This window comes from Garra rufa, chromosome 20, assembly GCF_049309525.1.
Source record: "Garra rufa chromosome 20, GarRuf1.0, whole genome shotgun sequence".
In the NCBI taxonomy this organism is placed as follows: domain Eukaryota; kingdom Metazoa; phylum Chordata; class Actinopteri; order Cypriniformes; family Cyprinidae; genus Garra; species Garra rufa.
Genome location: NC_133380.1, coordinates 27,679,003 through 27,699,887, shown reverse-complemented (window position 1 = coordinate 27,699,887; position 20,885 = coordinate 27,679,003). Strand labels below are relative to the sequence as shown.

Below are 20,885 nucleotides of genomic sequence, written 5' to 3'. Positions count from 1 at the left end.
AGATATATTGCGTATATATATTTAGGACATTTAAGACATTTTTAAATGGTTGGTCATTTATTAATTTGGGAACACCAATTTAGGTCAAAGAGTTTCAGCACAGCGCAAGGGTTAACAGTGTGGCTATGGAAATATACTAAGAGTTTTTATTAGACAAGCAATTCTGGGGTTGCATATAAAGAAATAGAAAAGTAATGCATGGTGTTAGCAGTGGAAATGCCATTAGTTCAATTTCCAGGGAATGTATTAACTGATGAAATATATATCTTGAATGCAATGAAAGTGGCAAATATATGAATGATACACAGATTTGGTTTTATTCATTCTTTTAAAATCAATGCTAAGTGATCATGTTGACATATAAATATGTTATATGTCATAAGAAAGAAGTTTTATTTTTGCATTGTGCCCTACATGTACCGACTTTTCATGAGTGCATCACATTTTTTCATTAAACTGCATAGATAAAAGTAAATAATCAAAATCCATTTAACGGCAACACAAATCTACATGAAAAATTAAAGATGTCCCCAACATTTCTCTATATCTTTATGTAAATGTTTTATTTATTCTGTGTGCAATTCCACAGATTCTAACACAATTTAATCAATGTTTTAATCATTTAAACATTTTTAATGTGCTCTGAAACATAGATATTGTCACAGACTACAAATGCAATAAAAATACAGGTAATTTATACTTATTTAAAATTAGAATTACAAAAGTATGTCATGATTCATAAAAAATATTTACTAATAAATATGATATGTGAGCCAACGTACAATAGTTACTACAAAAGCTAAAGCAAAATTAGATATCCATTACGAGAACGATCCAGAACGATCCGTATTGATGGTCAACAGAATGATTTCATAACTTCATGTCACGTTGCTGAGCTTGTCAAGTGAACTCTCTGATAACCTGGAGAGAAATGTCTCCTTTGGAAAATACTGCAGAATTCCTCTCTGTGAAGAAATCTAAAAGAAAAGAAAAAAAAAACAGATTTTGAGTAATGCATTGATTGGAGGTTGTCAGATATTGCTAAACTGCATTAAGCACAAGTCAGAGTCTACTATTCCACTTCTGATGGAATAGTTTCTGAAAGGAATAACGTTAAACAGTTTGTATACTTTTCTTGCCACAAGAAAGGTATTGTACTGAATATGCTCTCTTACCGTGTCTGAGAGAGTTCTCTGTCAATTTTATGAAGAGATTTTCCTTTGGTCTCTGGTAGTACAAAGTAAATGAACACAACTGCTGCCATTCCAATAACTCCATACACAAAGAATATTCCAGACAGACCTATCACATCTGAGAAAAATGAAAGTCACTGAAATATGACGGAAAATAATTGCAAGTACATTTAATATGATGGTAATTGACTTCACGTTTGGTCGTGATTGCTGTGCATACCTATTATACTCAAGAAAGAAAAGGTAACTATGAGGTTGGCCCCCACATTGAAGCAGTTGATGAATGAATAGGCTCTTCCCCTGATTTCCTTTGGAAATATCTCACTTAACACAAGCCACGTCACTGTGAACCAAATATTCATACAATTAAAACACTACATATAGCTGTTGTGTGGCATTAAGTATTGGTAGATTAAATATTTCTGTGCCGATGCCAAACAGCTATTTAGACATCACTGTTCTGAAAAATGGGTAGCAAAACTAGCAAAACACATCTCCCAAAACACATTGGAAATAACATTATGTTGTATACTGTACCAATTGTTTTTGGTGCCGCCAATGACACTGCATCTTTAACTACATTAAATGTAAACGTACTTGAACGAAAACTTGAAAACTTAAAAGGAAACTTACTTGGTCCAAAGCTGACTGAGAAGGCACTCACAACTGCCATCATGCAGACAAAAATAATCCACTTATACATGTCTTCTGAAAAAATATTTGAATCCCCAAAAGCATTATGCATTTCATGTCCAGTAGATGGAGTAGTTTCATTTTGATTGACCAAGTGGTTGCCCATGTTTTCTTGATTTTCAACCGGTGAAGTCAAATTTGAATGTGGTTCTAATGAAGTGCATTGTTTTGTTGTATCAATCACTGACTGTCTACACAAGAAACCAGTAAGTATCAATCCTATAGCCAGCACTGTGCATCCACCAACCAGAAGTGATCTTCGACCAACCTTGTCTGAACATACCATTGCCAACAAAGTAGCAATGACTTTGACTATACCCAGACCCATCGACGCAAGAACTGCAGACGCGTTGCTCTGAAATCCCACGGAGAAAAGTATGGTGGAGGCATAGAAGAGGACATTTGGCTGACCTGTGAATTGTTGACTGAGAACCAGCCCAAGACCAATGGCGGTTCTTCTGCACATGTTGTCTTTGGTTTTGAAAAGGTCAAAGACACTATATTTAACATGTTCCGCTGGATGGTGATTTGACGTTTCCTCTGCTAATCGATCATATTGCTGGCTATCGTCCTCTGTTACGAGGCTTTCAGAGGTACCAGTTCTCTGAGGTAAAAACCCAATTGAGACCAGCTGCATGAGGGATGGTATAATAGCAAATCCAAACATGTACCTCCATCCTGTTTGGACACCAGACAAGATGTAGTTGACTGCATAAGCCAACAAGATCCCAACCGTAATTCCAACTTCATACAGGGTAACCATCAACCCTCTGCGTTCAGGAGCAACCATCTCAGAGACAAAGATGCAGCAGCTCATGGAAGAAATGCTCATTGCAAAACCAATGATGGCCCTACCAACCACCAATGCTAAAAAAGATATGCTTGCAGTTAGGATAATGGTGCCTCCCAGAATGAGGAGATTGCTCAGTAAAATGGATGTCCTCCTGCCATGACGATCAATCAGCCAGCCACCAATCACAGATGCTGTCAACGATCCAATCAGAAGAGCACTAACCACAGCTTCCTGCTGGACACAACCCAGATAGAACTGAGCTTGAAGCTGCGGCAAAGCTCCGGATATTATTCCAAGCTCATAGCCGAACACTAGGCCACCAAGAGTGGATGCAATGATAGTGAGCACCAGGACAGAACAGCCTAGAAAACAGAAAGTGGCACACAAATAACACAGAAGTTCCCTTTAACATTGATGGTTCTATGAAGAATGGAATTGTTTTTAGCGGGAAAAGGTTCTTTGGATATATATTAAAATATTATTCACACTAAAGGAAAGGTTCTTTGGGAACCCAAATGGTCCTTCTATTGCATTGTTACCAAAACCCCATTTTGAACCTTTACTTTTAAGAGTGTATAGGGCAAACAGTGACAATTCTGAGAATCTGCCCTAACTGCTTAGGATGTCATGTATAAATTTACAACATGTACTACCACCACAGCAAATCTGTTAAAAATGTAAGTTTTTAACACATCTCCTTATGCATTAGGATGTGCTGCCTCCATATGTAGCATATTTTTACAAGGCTGGACTTACCTAGAACCCTAACTTGACTTCAAATACAGTGTGGTTAGATTACCCTGATAGATAGGTTAGATTTTAACGCCCCTCAATGTAAAAATATGTTTATATACAAATGGTTTAAAAGGAAAAAATAAAAAATGATTTTAAATTACAAGAAACAGAAAACATAGCCTACATAAGGCTATAATCTATGACCTGCATATTATAATTATTATACATGTTTTTCCAAATTGAGTATACACTCTAAAAAATGGTAGGTTGGTGAAATATGGAATAAATTAAAAAGCAGACACATAATTACTAGAGGCATTAGCAATAATCAAAAGGTGAACATTTATTATGGCAATTCAAATGTTATTTAATTATTATTTGTTCAACTTATTAATAAATGCTAATTTATTGAACATATTAATAAATGTTCATTTCCAATCTATTTTGGGTTCGTATTAAGCAAGAAATATAGTAGGAATTTTCAAGCAATAGTTAAGTTAAATAAAACTAACCAGAAGGTTGGATTAAACATTTACCCAACCAATGGGTCAAAATAACTCAAGCGCTGGGTTTGTCCATATTTCACCCAGTGGGCTGTTTTTCACCCAGCATTTTTGTGTAGTGTAGCAATATTACCATGCAAGGCATAGCCTACATAACTATTTCTATAACGGGCTACAAACAGTTCAAAAACAGACAACTGATATTAAATTGCCACACTTGTTTGCTATAAAGATAACCATAATCAGTTACTATGTTTTTATTTTTAACATAAATAAATATTGAGCACTTACCCATTTTTAGCAGAATTTAAAGATGCTGGCTCATCAAATACGCAACAAGTCTGTCTCGTCAGGGAATATAATCTATTTCCAAAACATAAACATAAACATAGTTGGCACTACGAGTTGTAAAGGGCAATCTGTTCTAGTTGTCTAGTCGTCCTAATCATCGGGTCTGTCCGCTTCATTCAGAACGCTGTCACCATGACAACTCTCGTGTTGGCGCTATTGATTTCATTAGAGGAGATCACTTGAGTGCGGATATAATTAGCTATAAATAACCTGCAGCTGATGTTCCTAACTGTTGTCCCGTTCTCATAAAACATCAGGTTTATGGCTTGCTGTAAAGTTTTCTGAAACCACTATCAAAGGGAGCTAGAATAACATCTGCAAGAATAGCCCGTTTTTTAAAAAAACAGAAGTGCAGAAAAAGAAAGAAGCTGGCAATGGTTCCATCGATTAAACAGTAGTTTAGACAACTAAAAGTAGCTGCTCCGCTAACCCGCCTTCTCACCTCTGACCGATTAACATCCCAAAGACGAGATGTTTTATCTTAAAGAAAACTGACTGAATCAAAATGTACATGATTTAAAATCACACGCGGTCCATATTGTCGCTGTAAAAGGCGGTCGCAACTGTGGCGCATCAGTCTGCCTTTTGTTCTGGCAAAGTTCCTTGGAACCTTCAGTGCTCAAGTCTGTTCATCCAAGGAAGTTGCGGCTACGTGGCAGGAGGCTGAACTCTTCCTTAAACTGAACGACCCATTGAGCCATGGTTGAAGAGGCTTTGATAACATTAACAGTTAACTTATCACAGTAGTTGCATGTCGTATTAAGTCTTTCTTACCAACACCTTTAATATAATATATAAACGTTATGGTAAATATTAAAGTAATTATTTAAGCTAACAAACAGCGGTGCTTGTTTTGAAACTTTGTTTTTAACTAATTTCATCAGAAAATCGGACAGCCTGTCATGTAAGAAGATTGTAAAACATTACGTAATGGATTTTGGTCTGATCAAAGACTGATGATAGTAGAATCTTAAAAGGTGACATAAAAAGTCAGTATCACACATACTGACAATGTGTAGCCTAATAATGCATTGCCTCTAAAATAACTGGTGATGTTGTATTTATTCCACATTTCTAATAGTCAAAACTTCCTACGGTACTAAATTGCTAAAACGTTTATGTCAGAGTGTAATACTAGAGCATTTCGTTTTTATATAGTCTATGTGGAAGAGATGACTGTTTCTGTGGGGTAAAAATGCACTAAATCTAAGTGGAATTTCGGTAATCAGTTACAGTGTTTATGTTTACGTTTACATTTAGCGTTTTAAAGGTTATGGGACAAGGAAAAAACTAACGACACTAAAATGTGGGGAGAACACAGTAATTATACGTTTAAAACGATTAATAGGACTGCATAGAAATATAAAACCTCCCTGGCGTTCAGCAGGGGTGATGCAAATAAAAAACTCACAACGGTAGGTGGCGGTATGCGCTTGTCTATCTAATAAATGAAGAAGAAGAGAGCAGCGTTTAATTTCCGGAAGCAGAGAGCACATGGCCGTATGTCATAGGGTTATATTGGAAATATGGCCCACTCAGATTCAGTAAAAGCGAGTGTCCCGTCGTATTTCAAAGAGGCACAGATGATTAAACAGGGCGCAGAAGCCCGTGTCTATCGAGGTACGTTTTTGGGTCGGTCCGTGATCATTAAAGAGAGATTCCCAAAATTATATCGCCACCCTGAAGTCGATGAGAAACTGACGCGCCGCAGAACCACACAAGAGGTGCGATCCATACTGCGCTGTAGGAGAGCAGGTCAGTACACAATAACACCATATCCTGCCCCCACACTGCAAGCGAGTGCTGTAAAAAAATCTAGAATGCACCTTTTATTTCGGGCAGCTGTCGTTGCTGCAAGTGCGCCGCGAACAGTACGCTCACATATATTCACCTTCACAAAAATAGTTTTAACAGTCAACTGTTTTAATGTGCTTCACTGTATACTCGCGAAATGCAACTTATTTCAACAACACGATCAAGATATTCTGTATCCTATTTGGGTCAACCTACAGAAATGTCCACTTTTAGTATGGCAAGATGTCTTAAAATATATTTATTTTTCTAACATTTAAACTTAGACTACACTATTAATTTACTTTTCGACTTTGAGTACACATAAGTGACAGCTTAATGATTTTATCTTTTTGTGCGTTTATTTAAAGACCACATGTACCTTTTTGTCACTGGTGTTACCTTACTTCTTTGGCAATATTAAAGATTTTCATGAAATATTATTTCTCTCTTTTGTCCTCTGTGGGGACAAGCAGTTTTGTGGTGCTTGGAATTCTATATAATTAATTTAGAAACAAATATTGCCACATTAATGGTTCAAGAAGGTGTAATTGTTCAAATAACATACTGTTTAATTTTAAAATATAAAGAAATTGTAACCCTAAAGGGTTTTTCAAGTGTAAAATTTCTGTGAAGGCTAGGGACAGAAAAATGGACATTTTCATAGAATGATCCATTTGACAGGCATACTTCGTCTTTGTAAGTTTGGGACAAATTCAGGATGAGTTACTGATGACAATTTTAATTTTGGGGTAATCCATTGAAGGCTTCAATAAGGAAAAAAACTATTATGAATTTTGTTTACACACATTTGTCTCCTAGATGATTTTAAAGGCTCCTGTAGGGTGACTTTGTCACACAGTATATAAGGACAAGCATAAATATTAAGATTATTCATCTGTTAAATGAACAAATGTAAGTGTAATTACATCTACTGTGTTTGACCAACCTCTTTGTTTCCTCTGCCCCAGGTATCAACGCACCCGTTGTTTATTTCGTTGACTACACCACTCACTGCATTTTCTTGGAGGATATTATTCACTCAGTGTCAGTAAGAGACCACATTGCATCTGCTCAAGCATCAGAACAAAACCCACAGCATCTCCAGTCTCTAGCTGACAAGATTGGTGAAATCCTGGCTCAGATGCATGATGAAGATGTCATCCATGGTGATCTCACAACCTCCAACATGCTTCTGGTCAGTGGAGCTGAAAACCAAAACATTAAGCTGGTTCTGATTGACTTTGGGTTGAGTTATATTTCGGCTCTACCAGAAGATAAAGGAGTTGACCTGTACGTGTTGGAGAAAGCTTTTCTCAGCACTCATCCCAAAACAGAGACTTTGTTTGAGAGACTTCTTAAAAGTTACACTGCTTCATCAAAAAAGTCCTCTGCAGTCATTAAGAAACTAGATGAAGTTCGGCTGAGAGGACGGAAGAGGTCTATGGTTGGATGAAGTGCATTAAACGGTGTATTGGAATTGTTACATAGGATTTGCTACAAGCTGGTTTTATGATGGAAGTGTAGTCATCTTTGAAGTATATGAATGTGCAGGGTTGTTTTCACACAGTAAACATAACTTCATGAATGGTTTAAACTTAAAATTCTCCAATTTGATGTGGCTGCACACTCTAGTCTGAAGACTGATTTAAACAGGGAAATGTTGGTCACAGAGTGATATTTTTTTCTTACTGTACTGGGTTCCATCTATAGGTAAATATAGTGCAATAGTATTTGCCAGTCTTTTTTTTTTTTTTTTTTTTTTTTTGAGCCCAACTAAAAAATACATGTGATGTTATACATGTAAATCAACATGTTTAGCGTGCTTCAAAGACCTGCAAATTAAACCAATAAAAACTGTATTCAGAATTTACTTTTGTAATGGGCATTTAAATCAGTTTCTGGACATTCATGAGCGATGGTCAAGTAAAATCTGCATTATACAGTATCTCACAAAAGTAAGTACACCCCTCACATTTCAGCAACCATTTTAGTATATCTTCTCAAGGGACAATACTATAGAAATGAAACTTGGATATATTTTAGAGTAGTCAATGTGCAGCTTGTATAGCAGTATAGATTTACTGTCCTCTGAAAATAACTCAACATACAGCCATTATTAATAGCTGGCAACAAAAATGAGAGCACCCTAAGTGATTACAGCAGTATGTTGTTTAATCATGCAAAGCCTGTCCTACTCATCATGTTTATGTTTTTGTCTGCTTGCCAGGGTCATACAAAATTGTGTATCTTGTATTAGAGCAGTTAGTGCCTACTGACCACTGGATGTTCAACATGGCATTTCATAACAAAGAACTCTCTGAGGATTTGAGAATTAGAATTGTTGCTCTGCACAAAGATGGCCAAGGCTATTAGAGGTTCAGTAACACCCTGAAACCGAGTTACACTACAGTGGTCAGGGTCATACAGAGGTTTTCCCAGATGGATTCCATTCGGAACAGGCCTTGCAAGGGTCGATCAACAAAGTTGAGCACTCGTTCTGTGCGTCAGGTGCAGAACCTGGCTTCAAAAACAGATGCATGAGTGCTGCCAGCATTGTTTTAAAGGTTGCAGAAGTAGAATGTCAGTTTGTCTGTGGCAACATCTCCAAGATGCTTCAAGAAACCTACCTGCAAAGCTACAATACTATTAAAAAAATTCATAAATATATTTTCTTCATCAATTAACTTTTATTAACTAAATTAAATCAACATTGGGTGTGACTATGCTTTGGGTTTAAAGCCCTAGGTGCACCTGCACATAGTTTTTCAGGTAGCTTTGCAGGTAGGTCTCTTGAAGCATCTTGGAGACGTTGCCACAGTTCTTCTGGATTTAGTCTGTCTCAGTTTGTTCTGTTTCTTCTCGTCATTCCAGACTGGATGATGATGAGATCAGATCTCTGTGAAGCACTGGCTGTTATCAGACTCCAAAAATCTCACTAGATTATTACAATTAATGGCAAAATGAATGTTTGGAAATGTAAACTAATATTTCCTACTGACACACTACAGCAAAAGATAGAAATAACTGACTTAAAGCCATTTTTAGTTGGTGAATATAATAATTAATAATCTAATAATTTTGGCCACCACTGTAAATCAATGGCAAAAATATAGTCATAACAACGCTCTTGATCACTACTTTTTAATTAAATTAATCTCCAAATTAAAAAAAAAAAACATAGTACATCATTAGTATATTTAAGAATGTATATACAATGTTCATTCACTAATACATTTTACGTATAATAGAAGAATTTTCCTGGTTGGACAAAAACTTGATTATCCAAAATATATTTGCATCCTCTATGTTGCGTTACTGTCTCTTGTCGTATCAGAAGTAAAGCATTTATGATTTATGATAAAAAAATATAGCATTTTTATATAAAACAAAACATGCAGTAAAGATACAAAAAATACAAAAAGCGTTACATTTTGCCTGACCAACAAAAGTAATGGTAACACTTTATTTTAAGGATCCGGAATTAGACAGTAATTAATAACTAATAACTGCATTTGTAAGTGACTAGTTATGGACTTGTATGCCATTACAAGCTATTTATACGGCCTTTATTGGTTGTTGTCTTATTTTTGTCTTATAGACCCTTTATACTTGTTTCTGTCCAAACAGTGTATTAATTAGCTAAACATAAAACAAACTAATAGCTTGTATTGTGTGAATTACACACTTTATAAGTTCTCAATACACTATGTGAATGTGTAGCTTATAAGTATAAAATAAATATAGAATAGGCATTTCATCACAGACATTTCAATTAACAGAAAAACACTTTTACACAAAAGCACAGTCTTTCTAGCAGTTGTTCCATACTAACAAATGATTTAAAAACTAAATATTCCCCATTCCCTGAATTTATTAATAGCTAACAAGCAAATTTCTCACTAATACATTCAGTATTACTTCAGATTATGTTTCCTATATAGTAGAAAAGAGACATGAAAGTTTGCAGATGTGTCTCATAGTTTGTTCTCTTGTTGAACCATCAAATAAAGGCAGAATTCTTTACTGCAATCTTTCATGTCTCTTTTCTACTTTAGAATAGGGAACATAATCTGAAGTAATACAGCATTTATCAGTGAGAAATGTGCTTGTTAGCTGTTAATAAATTAAGGTAATGGGGAATATTTTGTTTATTAATCATTTATTAGTATGGAACAGCTGCTAGAAGACTGCTTTTGTGTAACTGTTTTTCAGCTAATTTAAATGTCTGATGTAATTCCTATTCTATATTTATTTCATACTTATAAGCTACAATACAATACACAATACAAGCTATTAGTTTGTTTTATGTTTAGCTAATTAGTACACTGTTAGGACAGAAACAAATATAAAGGGTCTATAAGACCAACATTAAAACAACAGCCAATTAAAGCCTTATAAATAACTTGTAATGGCATACAAGTCCATTACTAGTCACTTACAAATGCAGTTATTAGTCATTAATTACTGTCTAATTCCTGATCCTTAAAATAAAGTGTTACCAAAGTAATTTAAAAACAGAAATATATAGAAGAGGAAACACTTTTTTTCTCTCAGTGTAAATCAAAAATACTTATGCACCACAACAACAAAAAAAAAGTTTATCCAAAAGCTGACATATAGAAATATAAACTACAGTGTAATTCCTACCAATGGCACAGAGAACATGCTAACCACATGCTGAGGTAGGCAAAATGGTCCAAAAATAAAATCCTTAAAAACAATAAATGAAATGTCTATAAAGCCAAAACCAAACAAGGTTTGAAAGGTGGTTTTTGTAGGAACAGAAGGTCCATTCTGGTATTCCCAAAGAACCTTTCAGTTAACAGTTCTTAAATAATTATTCAATAAACTTTTTCCCTCTATAAGAAACATTTGTGCAATGAAAAAGATTGCCCTGGATGTGTTGATGGTTCTTCATGGATGGTAATAAGGAAACTTTATTTTTAAGGTGTACTGCAGAAATGCATCTAGGTAAAGTCTCTGTTGGTAAGAATCATAGGAGCAATCAGAGTCCAGGTGTATAATGTGAGACAGACCCAACTGGATGAGATTTTCACCCACACTGCCGGCCACTTGCTTGTCATGGCATTGTAGTCTGCATCAGGACTGAGTTGACAATAAAATCAATGTTATCATTCAGCATATATTCATATAAAACACCTGCTATTGTGTTTGTGCTTCTACTTAAAGAGTTAAATTTTATTTAAATTCTTCTGAGTACTTTAATGATCACTGAGAAGTATTTTTTGTTGCTCTGCAATCACACACCTGTACCAGTTGGTGAGAGTCATCATGATGTAAAGGGATGCCAGGAACAGCATAAAGTGAAAGAAAGCATAGCTGTACTGTACAGTGTCTTTTTCATTGTCCTCCACAATCGGTGTTGTGACCTCTTCTGATATCTCAGGACTTACTGTGCAGCTTTCATCCACGACTGTGGTATCTTTAGCTGCTAAGGTTAGTTTATTAAATTGACTGGTATTGGAAGAGCGTATACTGTGGAGAAAATAAATGGCATAAGCATTAGAACTGTAACATGGCCTATCTGGATACTTCTTGTGTTTAAGTATTAGAGAGTATTCAAGAATTCTAGAATTCAAGATTCAAGTTTATTAATCTATTTAAACTATCAGTCAAAAGCTTGAAAACACACTTTATTTTCATCTTTATTTTCACATTGTAGAATAACAATTTAAATTTAAAGTAATTCAATCAAAACTATTAAACTATAGTGCGTGCACGTTGATATTCTGGTCACATTTTTTTCCAAGCAAATTCCAAACCACATCAATCTTAATAATTACTATTAATTTTAATTAATTTTGTATTTAATCATTAATAAGTGAAATTTTATTGTTCATGAAGGCTGGAAGTGAAAAACTTATTATATTGAGGTGTGCATAATTATTAGGCACATTTTCTTTTACAGATAAAATGAGCCAAATAAAGAGATTTACCTCAGACTGAAAAGTCAAAAATGATTAAATGCCCATGAGAAGGATGCAATACTAATGCAATACTAGAATTTGCAAAGTTAAGGCATGACCATTGGACAGTGAAATGCTCACTGGGTCAGCACAGTCAGAAAAAAATAGGTGGAGAAGAAAAGACGCATGTTAACTGCAAATGAATTAAGAGTTAGGGTGATGAATTAGGTGTGAAACCACCAGGAACCATTTAGTCTCCAGCACCACCTTTTTAAAAAACTTCAACCTACCTGCAGTCTCCAGAAGTGCAATGTGTCAGGTTCTCAGAGAGTTTTATTGGGTAAAAAATCCTAAAAAATGACCCTCACTTAATAACAATAACATGCTGAAGTGTTATGAAATACATGAAGAATACATGTTTTTATAGGCTTTATAGACAGATAAGTTGAGAGTGACTTTTGAACCAGCATCACATCCTCTTATACCACTCTTTCAAGAATTTATCTTCCAGAATCTGGCAGTAAATTTTGGGAGTTCATTTTTAGTCTCCTATTTTTAATCTCCTATCCTGAAAAGTCTTGTCTTGCAGAGATGGACTAAAATTAACTCCCCAAACTTACTTCCAGATTCTGGAAGATACATTTTTGAAAGAGTGGTACAAAAGGATGTGTTGCTGGTCCTTCAAGAGTCACTAACCTAGAAAAATTTTATTTTGTGCATTTCATAACACTTCAGCATGTTATTCTTATTAAGTGAGAGTCATTTTTTAGGATTTTTTTTACCCTGAACCTGACAAATTGAACTTGTGTTAACAACTTGATTTTAATAATGCATTAGTAAATGCTGAAATTAACATTAACTGAGATTAATAAATGTGGTATAGTATTGTTCATTCTTAGTGCATGTTAACTAATGTAGTTAACTTATGTTAACTATTAAACCTTATTGTAAGGTGTTACCAAAAAGGTAAATGTAAGAGAAGCATACATTTATTAAAATGCGTAAAAAAGTTTTCACTGGCAGTTACAAATATAGTAGTGGCTAACCAACCTTAATGTGGTCACAAGAGAAAACTTGAAAATGATGAATTATTTGAAAAATTGCAAGCATTCCAAACCACAACTGTATTTATCACATTAAAAACACTATACCTTGAATACAAAATGCAGAGAACGAAAATGGCCAATCCAACAATGCTTTGAGCATCCCACCACTGCAAATACGGGGCAGATGGCACAATTTCCTCTATGTCTACAATGATGACAGCAGTCTGGTTCTCGATCTCCAGTGGGGTGACTGTGGAGGACGTAATCAGCTGGAAGATGCTGATCAGACTCGGGTTGCATGTGCGGTCTGGAAATGAGGGATGCACACATACAAATGCATCAATTTGAAAGCAAACTCAAGAATATCAACAAAGTTACAGGGTCTGATTTAAAGGTCCCATATTGTACACATTTTTGGAGGTTTATTTTAGTTGTTGATGTCCTTAAGAATATATATATCTGCAGTATAAGTGCCAAAATCCATCTCAATATATTTTTACAGCTCCTTTTTAGGAGCTCTGTCAAGAACAGGTCGATTTTGGCCCATCTAATTAATATTCATGAGCCTCTCTTCTGATTGGCCTGTTGTTTTCTGAGTGACGCACATCCAAGTCAACCATAAGTAACTATGGTCATGCTGTAGCCTAGCTCAGAGCCTAGCCTGCTGTGGCTTGGTGATACTCAACAGGATATTTCAGAATGATCATTAATGTTTTTTTCTTTTTCAAACACTGAATGCAGTAGCTACATAACTGTTGCTTTAGTAAAGCCCCTTTCACAATGCGCGCTGATTCAGGCACTTTACCCTGCGGTTCTTCACGACGGAAAAAATACGTGCAAAGTGGAATGAAGCAGCGATCAGGCCGCTCCTCACTATCGGCGCTGAAAATCAGGTTAGTTTCAGTTTAGAGAAATGTACGCGTCGCATTACATCTCACATTGAGTAGATCGGACGTCATATTTTTACAGAAGTTACAGGGGCTCGTGAAAAGGAACGGCTACTTTATTCAGGCTGTGTGCAGTTTGCTGTGGACTGACTGTTTTGAAACTTATATGGTAGTTACATAACCCCTAGACCTCAGTTATCATGAAAAAAGCCAGGAAATTTCGATATTGACAATATGGGACCTTTAATAAAGATAGAAGACACAGAGATTAAACCTTTGTAAAGCTACTAACCTGGCTCATTAGTCATGGCTGACCAGGTAAGGTACATGGTGTACACAGTCATAATGGATGACTGAAGAAGACCAGATCTGGGCTGATATTCCTAGAATTATACATGATCTTATTTCACTGGACTTGCAAGGGGACCATAAATGATTGCCAAATATTGAAATATGTGACCTGGACCACAAAACCAGTTGTAAGTAGCACGGCTATATTTGTAGCAATAGCCAAGGATATATTGCAAGGGTCAAAATTATTGATTTCTTTTTAATGACAAAAATCATTAGGATAAGAAGTAAAGATTATGTTCCATGAAGATATTTTGTAAATTTCCTACCGTAATTATATCAAAACTTAATTTTTGATTAGTAATATGCATTGCTATTGCTAACTTTAAACCAGATTTTCTCTGTATTTAGATTTTTTTGCACCCTCAGATTCCAGATTTTCGAATCGTTGTATCTATTGTATTATCCTAACAAACCATACATCAATGGAAAGCGTATTTATTCTGCTTTCAAATTATGTATAAATCTCAATTTCGAAAAATTGACCCTTATGACTGGTTTTGTGGTCTAGGGTCACATACAGGTGCATCTCAATAAATTTAAATGTTGTGGAAAAGTTAATTTATTTCAGTAATTCAACTCAAATTGTGAAACTTGTGTATTAAAGTGCCCCTATTATGCCTTTTCAAATATGATATTTCATGTAGTGTGTCATGTAGCTGTATGTGAACATAAACTATCTACAAAGTTGTGACGCCGACAGTGCACTATAAATGAAGTTTTTGTCTATCAAAAAAAAGAGTCGGCTCACATTCGCCTAAACGAGTCGTCAGCAATTCGAATCTTTTTCTCTTACGGCCACACGTCACGAACTACACATTTGCGTAATGTCCGCCCACGTTCTATGTCGCGAACAACTTGCCCGCCCACAAACAGTAGGCCTACCATTTTCACGTGGATTACATCATGTCAAGAAGGCGTCCTGCGCTGTGAGAGTGAATTTGTTTTATATGCCCTTCCGAAAGATGAAACTACCAAGAATGAGTGGTTCAACACCACCTCAGCAGTCCAATTCCAATCTTGTGTTGTGTTCGCGTCATTTTACTGATGACTGCTTTTCCAATCTTGGGGAGTAACGTTACAACGCGAGATTCACCAAACGCTTGGTTTTAAAAAATGGATCAGTGCCCAGTTTATTTGGACCGGCTTGCTCCTCTGAACTTCTACCTGTAAGTATGATTAATAATTGATGATTGTATTTTCTAGCGATCGTTCAAAATACGTCTTTGTGTACGTTATGGTGTGTAGCAACCCCGCACATGTCTTGGTAACCGGCTAACTTGCGTTTCTGTAGTTCTGTCGTTCAGCTGTGAGTGCAATGTAGTTTAAAAATTGTGATTGATGTAGCTTGACTGTCTGTCTGCCTTATTAGTTTAAGTAATAATAAACGTTGGCTTAACGCAGTGTTATGCATTATACAATGTTAAAGTTCACAACGTAGAGGTGTGCACGGTTCGCTTACAAAAGCAAATTGCAAGCACTTTCCACAGTTAACATATGACACTTACCACTGAGAAACGTCCTGCTCCAGTCGTGCTTGCAAAACAGTTTCTTGTCGATGTGCCACTTCAACCGTTTCATCGTCAGACTCCGGCTCGAATTGATAGGGTAAAATCCAGGCTATCTTTTCTATGTATTGACAGGTCTCCACAGCTGTCATTCAGTTATGGCAATGGGCGTTTCGTTTTGCGCTGAAGCGGTAGACCAATCATGCAGGACTGCACCATCTGACCAATCACAGCAGTGAGGGCTCACGGAAAGGAGGGATTTAGAGAGACTGATTCTTCGAACTGCTTCACATGAGTCGTTTACGAATCATTTAGAAACGGGGTGAAATTAAATCTAATTTTGGAGAAAACTAAAGTGTTTTTTGAACTTGCATACATGTAAACCTGTTTTAAGAGACTAATACAACAATATCAACTACCTTTAAAATGGCATAATAGGGGCACTTTAAATAAATTCAATGCACACAGATTGAAGTAGTTTACGTCTTTGGTTCTTTTATTTGTGATGATTTGGCTCACATTTAACAAAATTCACTATCTCAACAAATTAGAATATGGTGACATGCCAATCAGCTAATCAACTCAAAACACCTGCAAAAGTTTGGTTCACTAGGCTACACAATCATGGGAAAGACTGCTGATCTGACAGTTGTCCAGAAGACAATCATTGACACCCTTCACAAGTAGGGTAAGCCACAAACATTTATTGCCAAAAAAGCTGGCTGTTCACAGAGTGCTGTATCCAAGCATGTTAACAGAAAGTTGAGTGAAAGAAAAAAGTGTGGAAGAAAAAGATGAACAACCAACCGAGAGAACCGCAGCCTTGAGAGGCTTGTCAAGCAAAATCGATTCAAGAATTTGGTGAACTTCACAAGGAATGGAATGAGGCTGGGGTCAAGGCATCAAGAGCCACCACACAGACGTGTCAAAGAACCACAGATAACATCAGAGGCGTCTTACCTGGGCTAAGGAGAAGAAGAAAGGGACTGTTGCCCAGTGGTCCAAAGTCCTCTTTTCAAATGAGAGCAAGTTTTGTATTTCATTTGGAAACTAAGGCCCTAGAGGTCCTAGGGTGGAGAAGTGCATAGCCCAAGTTACTTGAAGTCCAGTGTTAAGTTTCCACAGTCCGTGATCATTTGGGGTGTCATCTGCTGGTGTTGGTCCACTGTGTTTTTTGAAAACCAAAGTCACTGTACCCATTTATCAAGAAATTTTAGAGCACTTCATGCTTCCTTCTGCTGAACAGCATTTTAAAGATGCTGATTTCATTTTCCAGCAGGATTTGGCACCTGCCCACACTGCCAAAAGCTGGTTAAATGACCATGGTGTTGGTGTGCTTGACTGGCCAGCAAACTCACCAGACCTGAAGAGAGTATCTATGGGGAATTGTCAAGAGGAAAATGAGAAACAAGAGACCAAAAATGCAGATGAGCTGAAGGCCACTGTCAAAGAAACCTGGGCTTCCATACCACCTCAGCAGTGCCACAGACTGATCACCTCCATGCCATGCCAAACTGAGGCAGTAATTAAAGCAAAAGGAGCCCCTACCAAGTATTGAGTACATATACAGTAAATGAACATACTTTCCAGAAGGCCAACAATTCACTAAAAATGTTTTTTATGTGGTCTCATGAAGTATTCTAATTTGTTGAGATAGTGAATTGGTGGGTTTTTGTTAAATGTGAGCCAAATCATCACAATTAAAAGAACCAAAGACTTAAACTACTTCAGTCTGTGAGCATTTAATTTATTTAATACACAAGCTTCACAACTTAAGTTGAATTACTGAAATTAAATTAACTTTTCTATGACATTCTAATTTATTGAGATGCACCTGTATATCTAATTACACACGACAACTGTATGGCTTAATTATGGCAGGTACACATTAGCAAATTCCTTCAAGAAAACACGTGTTGCTTTGTAAAAAAAAATGTAACTGTAAATACCTGAATTCTTGGCAGTACAGACAGAGCAGAAGCTATGACACATAATAACATGTTGAAGCTGATGAAGAACTTGTTAAGCACACATCCTTCTGGCTGAGTGTAGATGTTATAGCAGAGAACTGCAGCCGTGAAAGACAGAATATAGTTCAGTCCTGTTACCGACAGCAAAGCTAGGAGGAAGGAGCATTAAATTACTCACTATACATATTATGACAAATAGGTTTAGATATTTAAGACAAATAGGTTTAGATATGTAACATAGTTACCTACCTATATACCACCTCTTTCTGTTTTCTTTTTCCATTTTATCAACCCAGGACTCATTCCACGAGTGGGCAAAGTCAATAAGCAAAACAAGCTGAATCAGAATAAAGCAAAATGCTCCGCAGCTTCCCACAATAAACCACACTAAAGAAAAAGACATAAATTAACACATACAGTAACTTAGATTTGATTTTGTGCAAATCCAAATTGAGCTGGGCATTAAGAATAAAGAACATATGATTCATGGAGGCCTCCGAAAACATGCAAAAAGCACTGCTTGTTTTTCCTTTGCCCATTCAACTTTCAAGTTTTACTGTCCAAAATGCAGTTTAAATGCAGCTTTAAATGGCTTTAAACGATCCCACCTGAGGAAGGAGGGTCTTATCTAGCCAAACGATCTGTCATTTTTGAAACAAATTGACTTTTTATATACTTTTTAACCTCAAATGCTCATCTTGTCTGAGTCTGCGTGAAATCAGTTTTTTTTTTTTTTCAGCCAATACAGTTAGGGTATGTCGAAAAACTCCCATCTCATTTTCTTCTACTTCAAAATCGTTCTAAATCGCTGCAGAAGTACCAAGCCAGTGTTTAAAAAAGTGAACATGCAAAGTAGATCAAACGCCCTTTACAAATAAAAGGTAAAACAGCGATGTAGGACAATTTTGACGTTGAAGAAGAAAACTAACTGTTTTTACCGTATTGAACCGGGAAAAACGAGTTCACGCAGAGTTAGACAAGATGAGCGTTTGAGGTTAAAAAGTATATAAATTGTCAATTTGTTTAAAAAATGACCAATCGCTTTGCTAGATAAAACCCTTTTTCATTGTCTGGGATTGTTTAGAGCCATTTGAAGCTGCATTTAAACTGCATTTTGGAAGTTCAAACTTGGGGGCACCATTGAAATCCATTATATGGAGATAATTCCTGTAATTATTTCCTTAAGAAACATAATTTTTTATCAACTGAAGAGAGAAAGACATGAACATCTTGTATTACAAGGGGGTGAGTAAATTAACAAGGAGTCTTATCACTGGCAATGGTTCCCCTAAAAGTTATCAGACTGGCTAAGAGTATTCTTTACAGAGCATAGGACTATCACAGAAATGAGTGACTTCTAATATACTACCTTCTTTTGCAGTGATATCTGATATAATTTGACAGATATCAACTTCGACATTTTATTCATGTCATTTATTAAATAAAAAAAGAAAAGCAAGTAGATGAAAAACACGGAATCGAGCTTTGCATAATTGCCTATTTTTACAACACGGCTCAATCAATCAGATACGATTTATAAAATGAGTTAAATTCTTACTTCGGGTAAAAGGCCCCTCTGGAATATTAAAGGCACCAACAGTGACAGAAACCATGGCTGCGATCTTGAAAACCCAGAACCTAATGAAATACACAATACTAATATTAACTCTATAAACTGTGGTTTAGCAATGAACAGATTTATATTGTAAATCAAATCAACATGAATAATTTCTAGTTTCTAAGTAACTGACAGCAGAAAATGGGTCCACATGTTAATGGACTAACCCATTGTGGATTGCAGCTCTGGGATCTCGGCTGTTCTTCACATTGATCATGAGCAGAGAGAATGTGAGAAAGAACAAACTCATGCCACAACAAATCCGATAAACAGCCTTATAACCAACAAAAATCTCACACTGAACATTGGCCTCAATTCCTGGTATACTGGATCCTGCTCCTCCATTACAAAAACCAGGGATCTGAGAATGAAGAAATGTAATTATTAACGTCTTAATAAATCCTTTTAGCATCCATTAACCCTAAACCTTCTTCAACTTTAATTGTCAAATTAACTACAAACAATGTTTTTGTTAATTATCTTTTATCTCGACATAAGAATCTTCTTGAACATTTGATTAATAATTTCACAAATATTACAACACAATATAAAAACCCTTTTTGGTGTACGTTACTTGAGTTATTGGATTACTTCTAACTATATTAATGCTTCATAATGCTGCATCAGTAATTCTTACTCTTTTAAGCTGTTGTTCAACACCAGGTGACAACATGACACAGGCAATGATGGTGCCAAGCAAAAGAATAAAGGCATACATGATTCGGGTTAGAATAGACTTCTTGATCTGTGGGCAGCATCTGCATCTAAGACATGTTGCACAGTTGCAAAGGCAAGAAACCTTAAGGAAAAAGAAAAAAAGCCATATCAATCCAAAGGTCTTTTATAAGGAAAAATAATACATCATAATACAAAATAATACAAATAATACATCGGCTGTATTAAAAGCAACAGGTGCTTCAACCAAGTATTGCACTGAAAAAGTGCATATGCCTTGTGGTTACTCTAAAGAACATTTTATACTTGAACCAACTTAATAAATTTACTTTTCTGTCATTGAGCTAAAGTAAAATATTTAGTTAATTAAAGTAAAACTAAGTTTCATTTGTCTCTGGTCTTACAAAAATACTCTGGCTTTTGTTTATTTGCTTAGGCCTATAATTATTGGGAAGTGTCCCCACACTGTTTTATAATTTTATTTTTCTAATACACACACTGTAAAAAAATTAGCAAAAATTTACGGTAGCTGTGGTTGCCAGAATTTAATTGTAAAAAATACACTAGCAACATTTTAGGCTTTGCAATTTTATCTTAAATTTACATATAAATACCGTAATTTCCTTAACTGAGATAATGTTAATATACCAACCTATTGAAATACTGAAATCTGTTTTGTATGTTTGTAATACATTGAAAACCACCAAAGCAGGTGGTGATGAGAATGTCACATGATGTACCAAAGCCCCATACAAACAGCTTTTAATACTAACATATATAGAAGGTGCACAGTGTCATTCACACAAACACTAAACACCATCATGGTAACATGAAACTGAAA

The 20,885-nt window shown here is 35.8% G+C and overlaps 3 protein-coding genes across 3 annotated transcripts in view; 1 reads left to right on the top strand and 2 right to left on the bottom strand.

Moving 5' to 3' along the window:
* Positions 1-296: 296 nt before the first annotated feature.
* slc2a10 (solute carrier family 2 member 10) lies at positions 297-4,890 on the bottom strand. Its single transcript, XM_073825996.1, has 5 exons — positions 4,209-4,890; positions 1,827-3,041; positions 1,414-1,536; positions 1,176-1,311; positions 297-977 (listed from the first exon to the last, which is right to left on the bottom strand). Exons 1-5 carry the CDS (start codon positions 4,210-4,212, stop codon positions 884-886), a joined length of 1,572 nt encoding a protein of 523 aa, XP_073682097.1. The 5' UTR covers positions 4,213-4,890; the 3' UTR covers positions 297-883.
* An 851-nt stretch (positions 4,891-5,741) lies between these two features.
* Positions 5,742-7,905, top strand: tp53rk (TP53 regulating kinase). Its single transcript, XM_073826265.1, has 2 exons — positions 5,742-6,023; positions 7,031-7,905. The coding sequence occupies exons 1-2, from the start codon at positions 5,795-5,797 to the stop codon at positions 7,513-7,515; spliced, it is 714 nt and encodes a 237-aa protein (XP_073682366.1). The 5' UTR covers positions 5,742-5,794; the 3' UTR covers positions 7,516-7,905.
* Positions 7,906-9,217: 1,312 nt separating this feature from the next.
* serinc3 (serine incorporator 3) overlaps positions 9,218-20,885 on the bottom strand; it is a 14,415-nt gene continuing 2,747 nt past the window's right edge. Inside the window, exons 2-10 of the mRNA XM_073826188.1 lie at positions 20,007-20,168; positions 19,537-19,730; positions 19,310-19,389; positions 18,001-18,138; positions 17,731-17,900; positions 14,215-14,305; positions 13,141-13,342; positions 11,331-11,558; positions 9,218-11,168 (exon numbers count right to left, since the gene is read on the bottom strand). Coding sequence (XP_073682289.1) covers positions 11,030-11,168; positions 11,331-11,558; positions 13,141-13,342; positions 14,215-14,305; positions 17,731-17,900; positions 18,001-18,138; positions 19,310-19,389; positions 19,537-19,730; positions 20,007-20,168 — 1,404 coding nt within the window. The 3' untranslated portion in view covers positions 9,218-11,029. The remainder of the gene's footprint in view (positions 11,169-11,330; positions 11,559-13,140; positions 13,343-14,214; positions 14,306-17,730; positions 17,901-18,000; positions 18,139-19,309; positions 19,390-19,536; positions 19,731-20,006; positions 20,169-20,885) is intronic.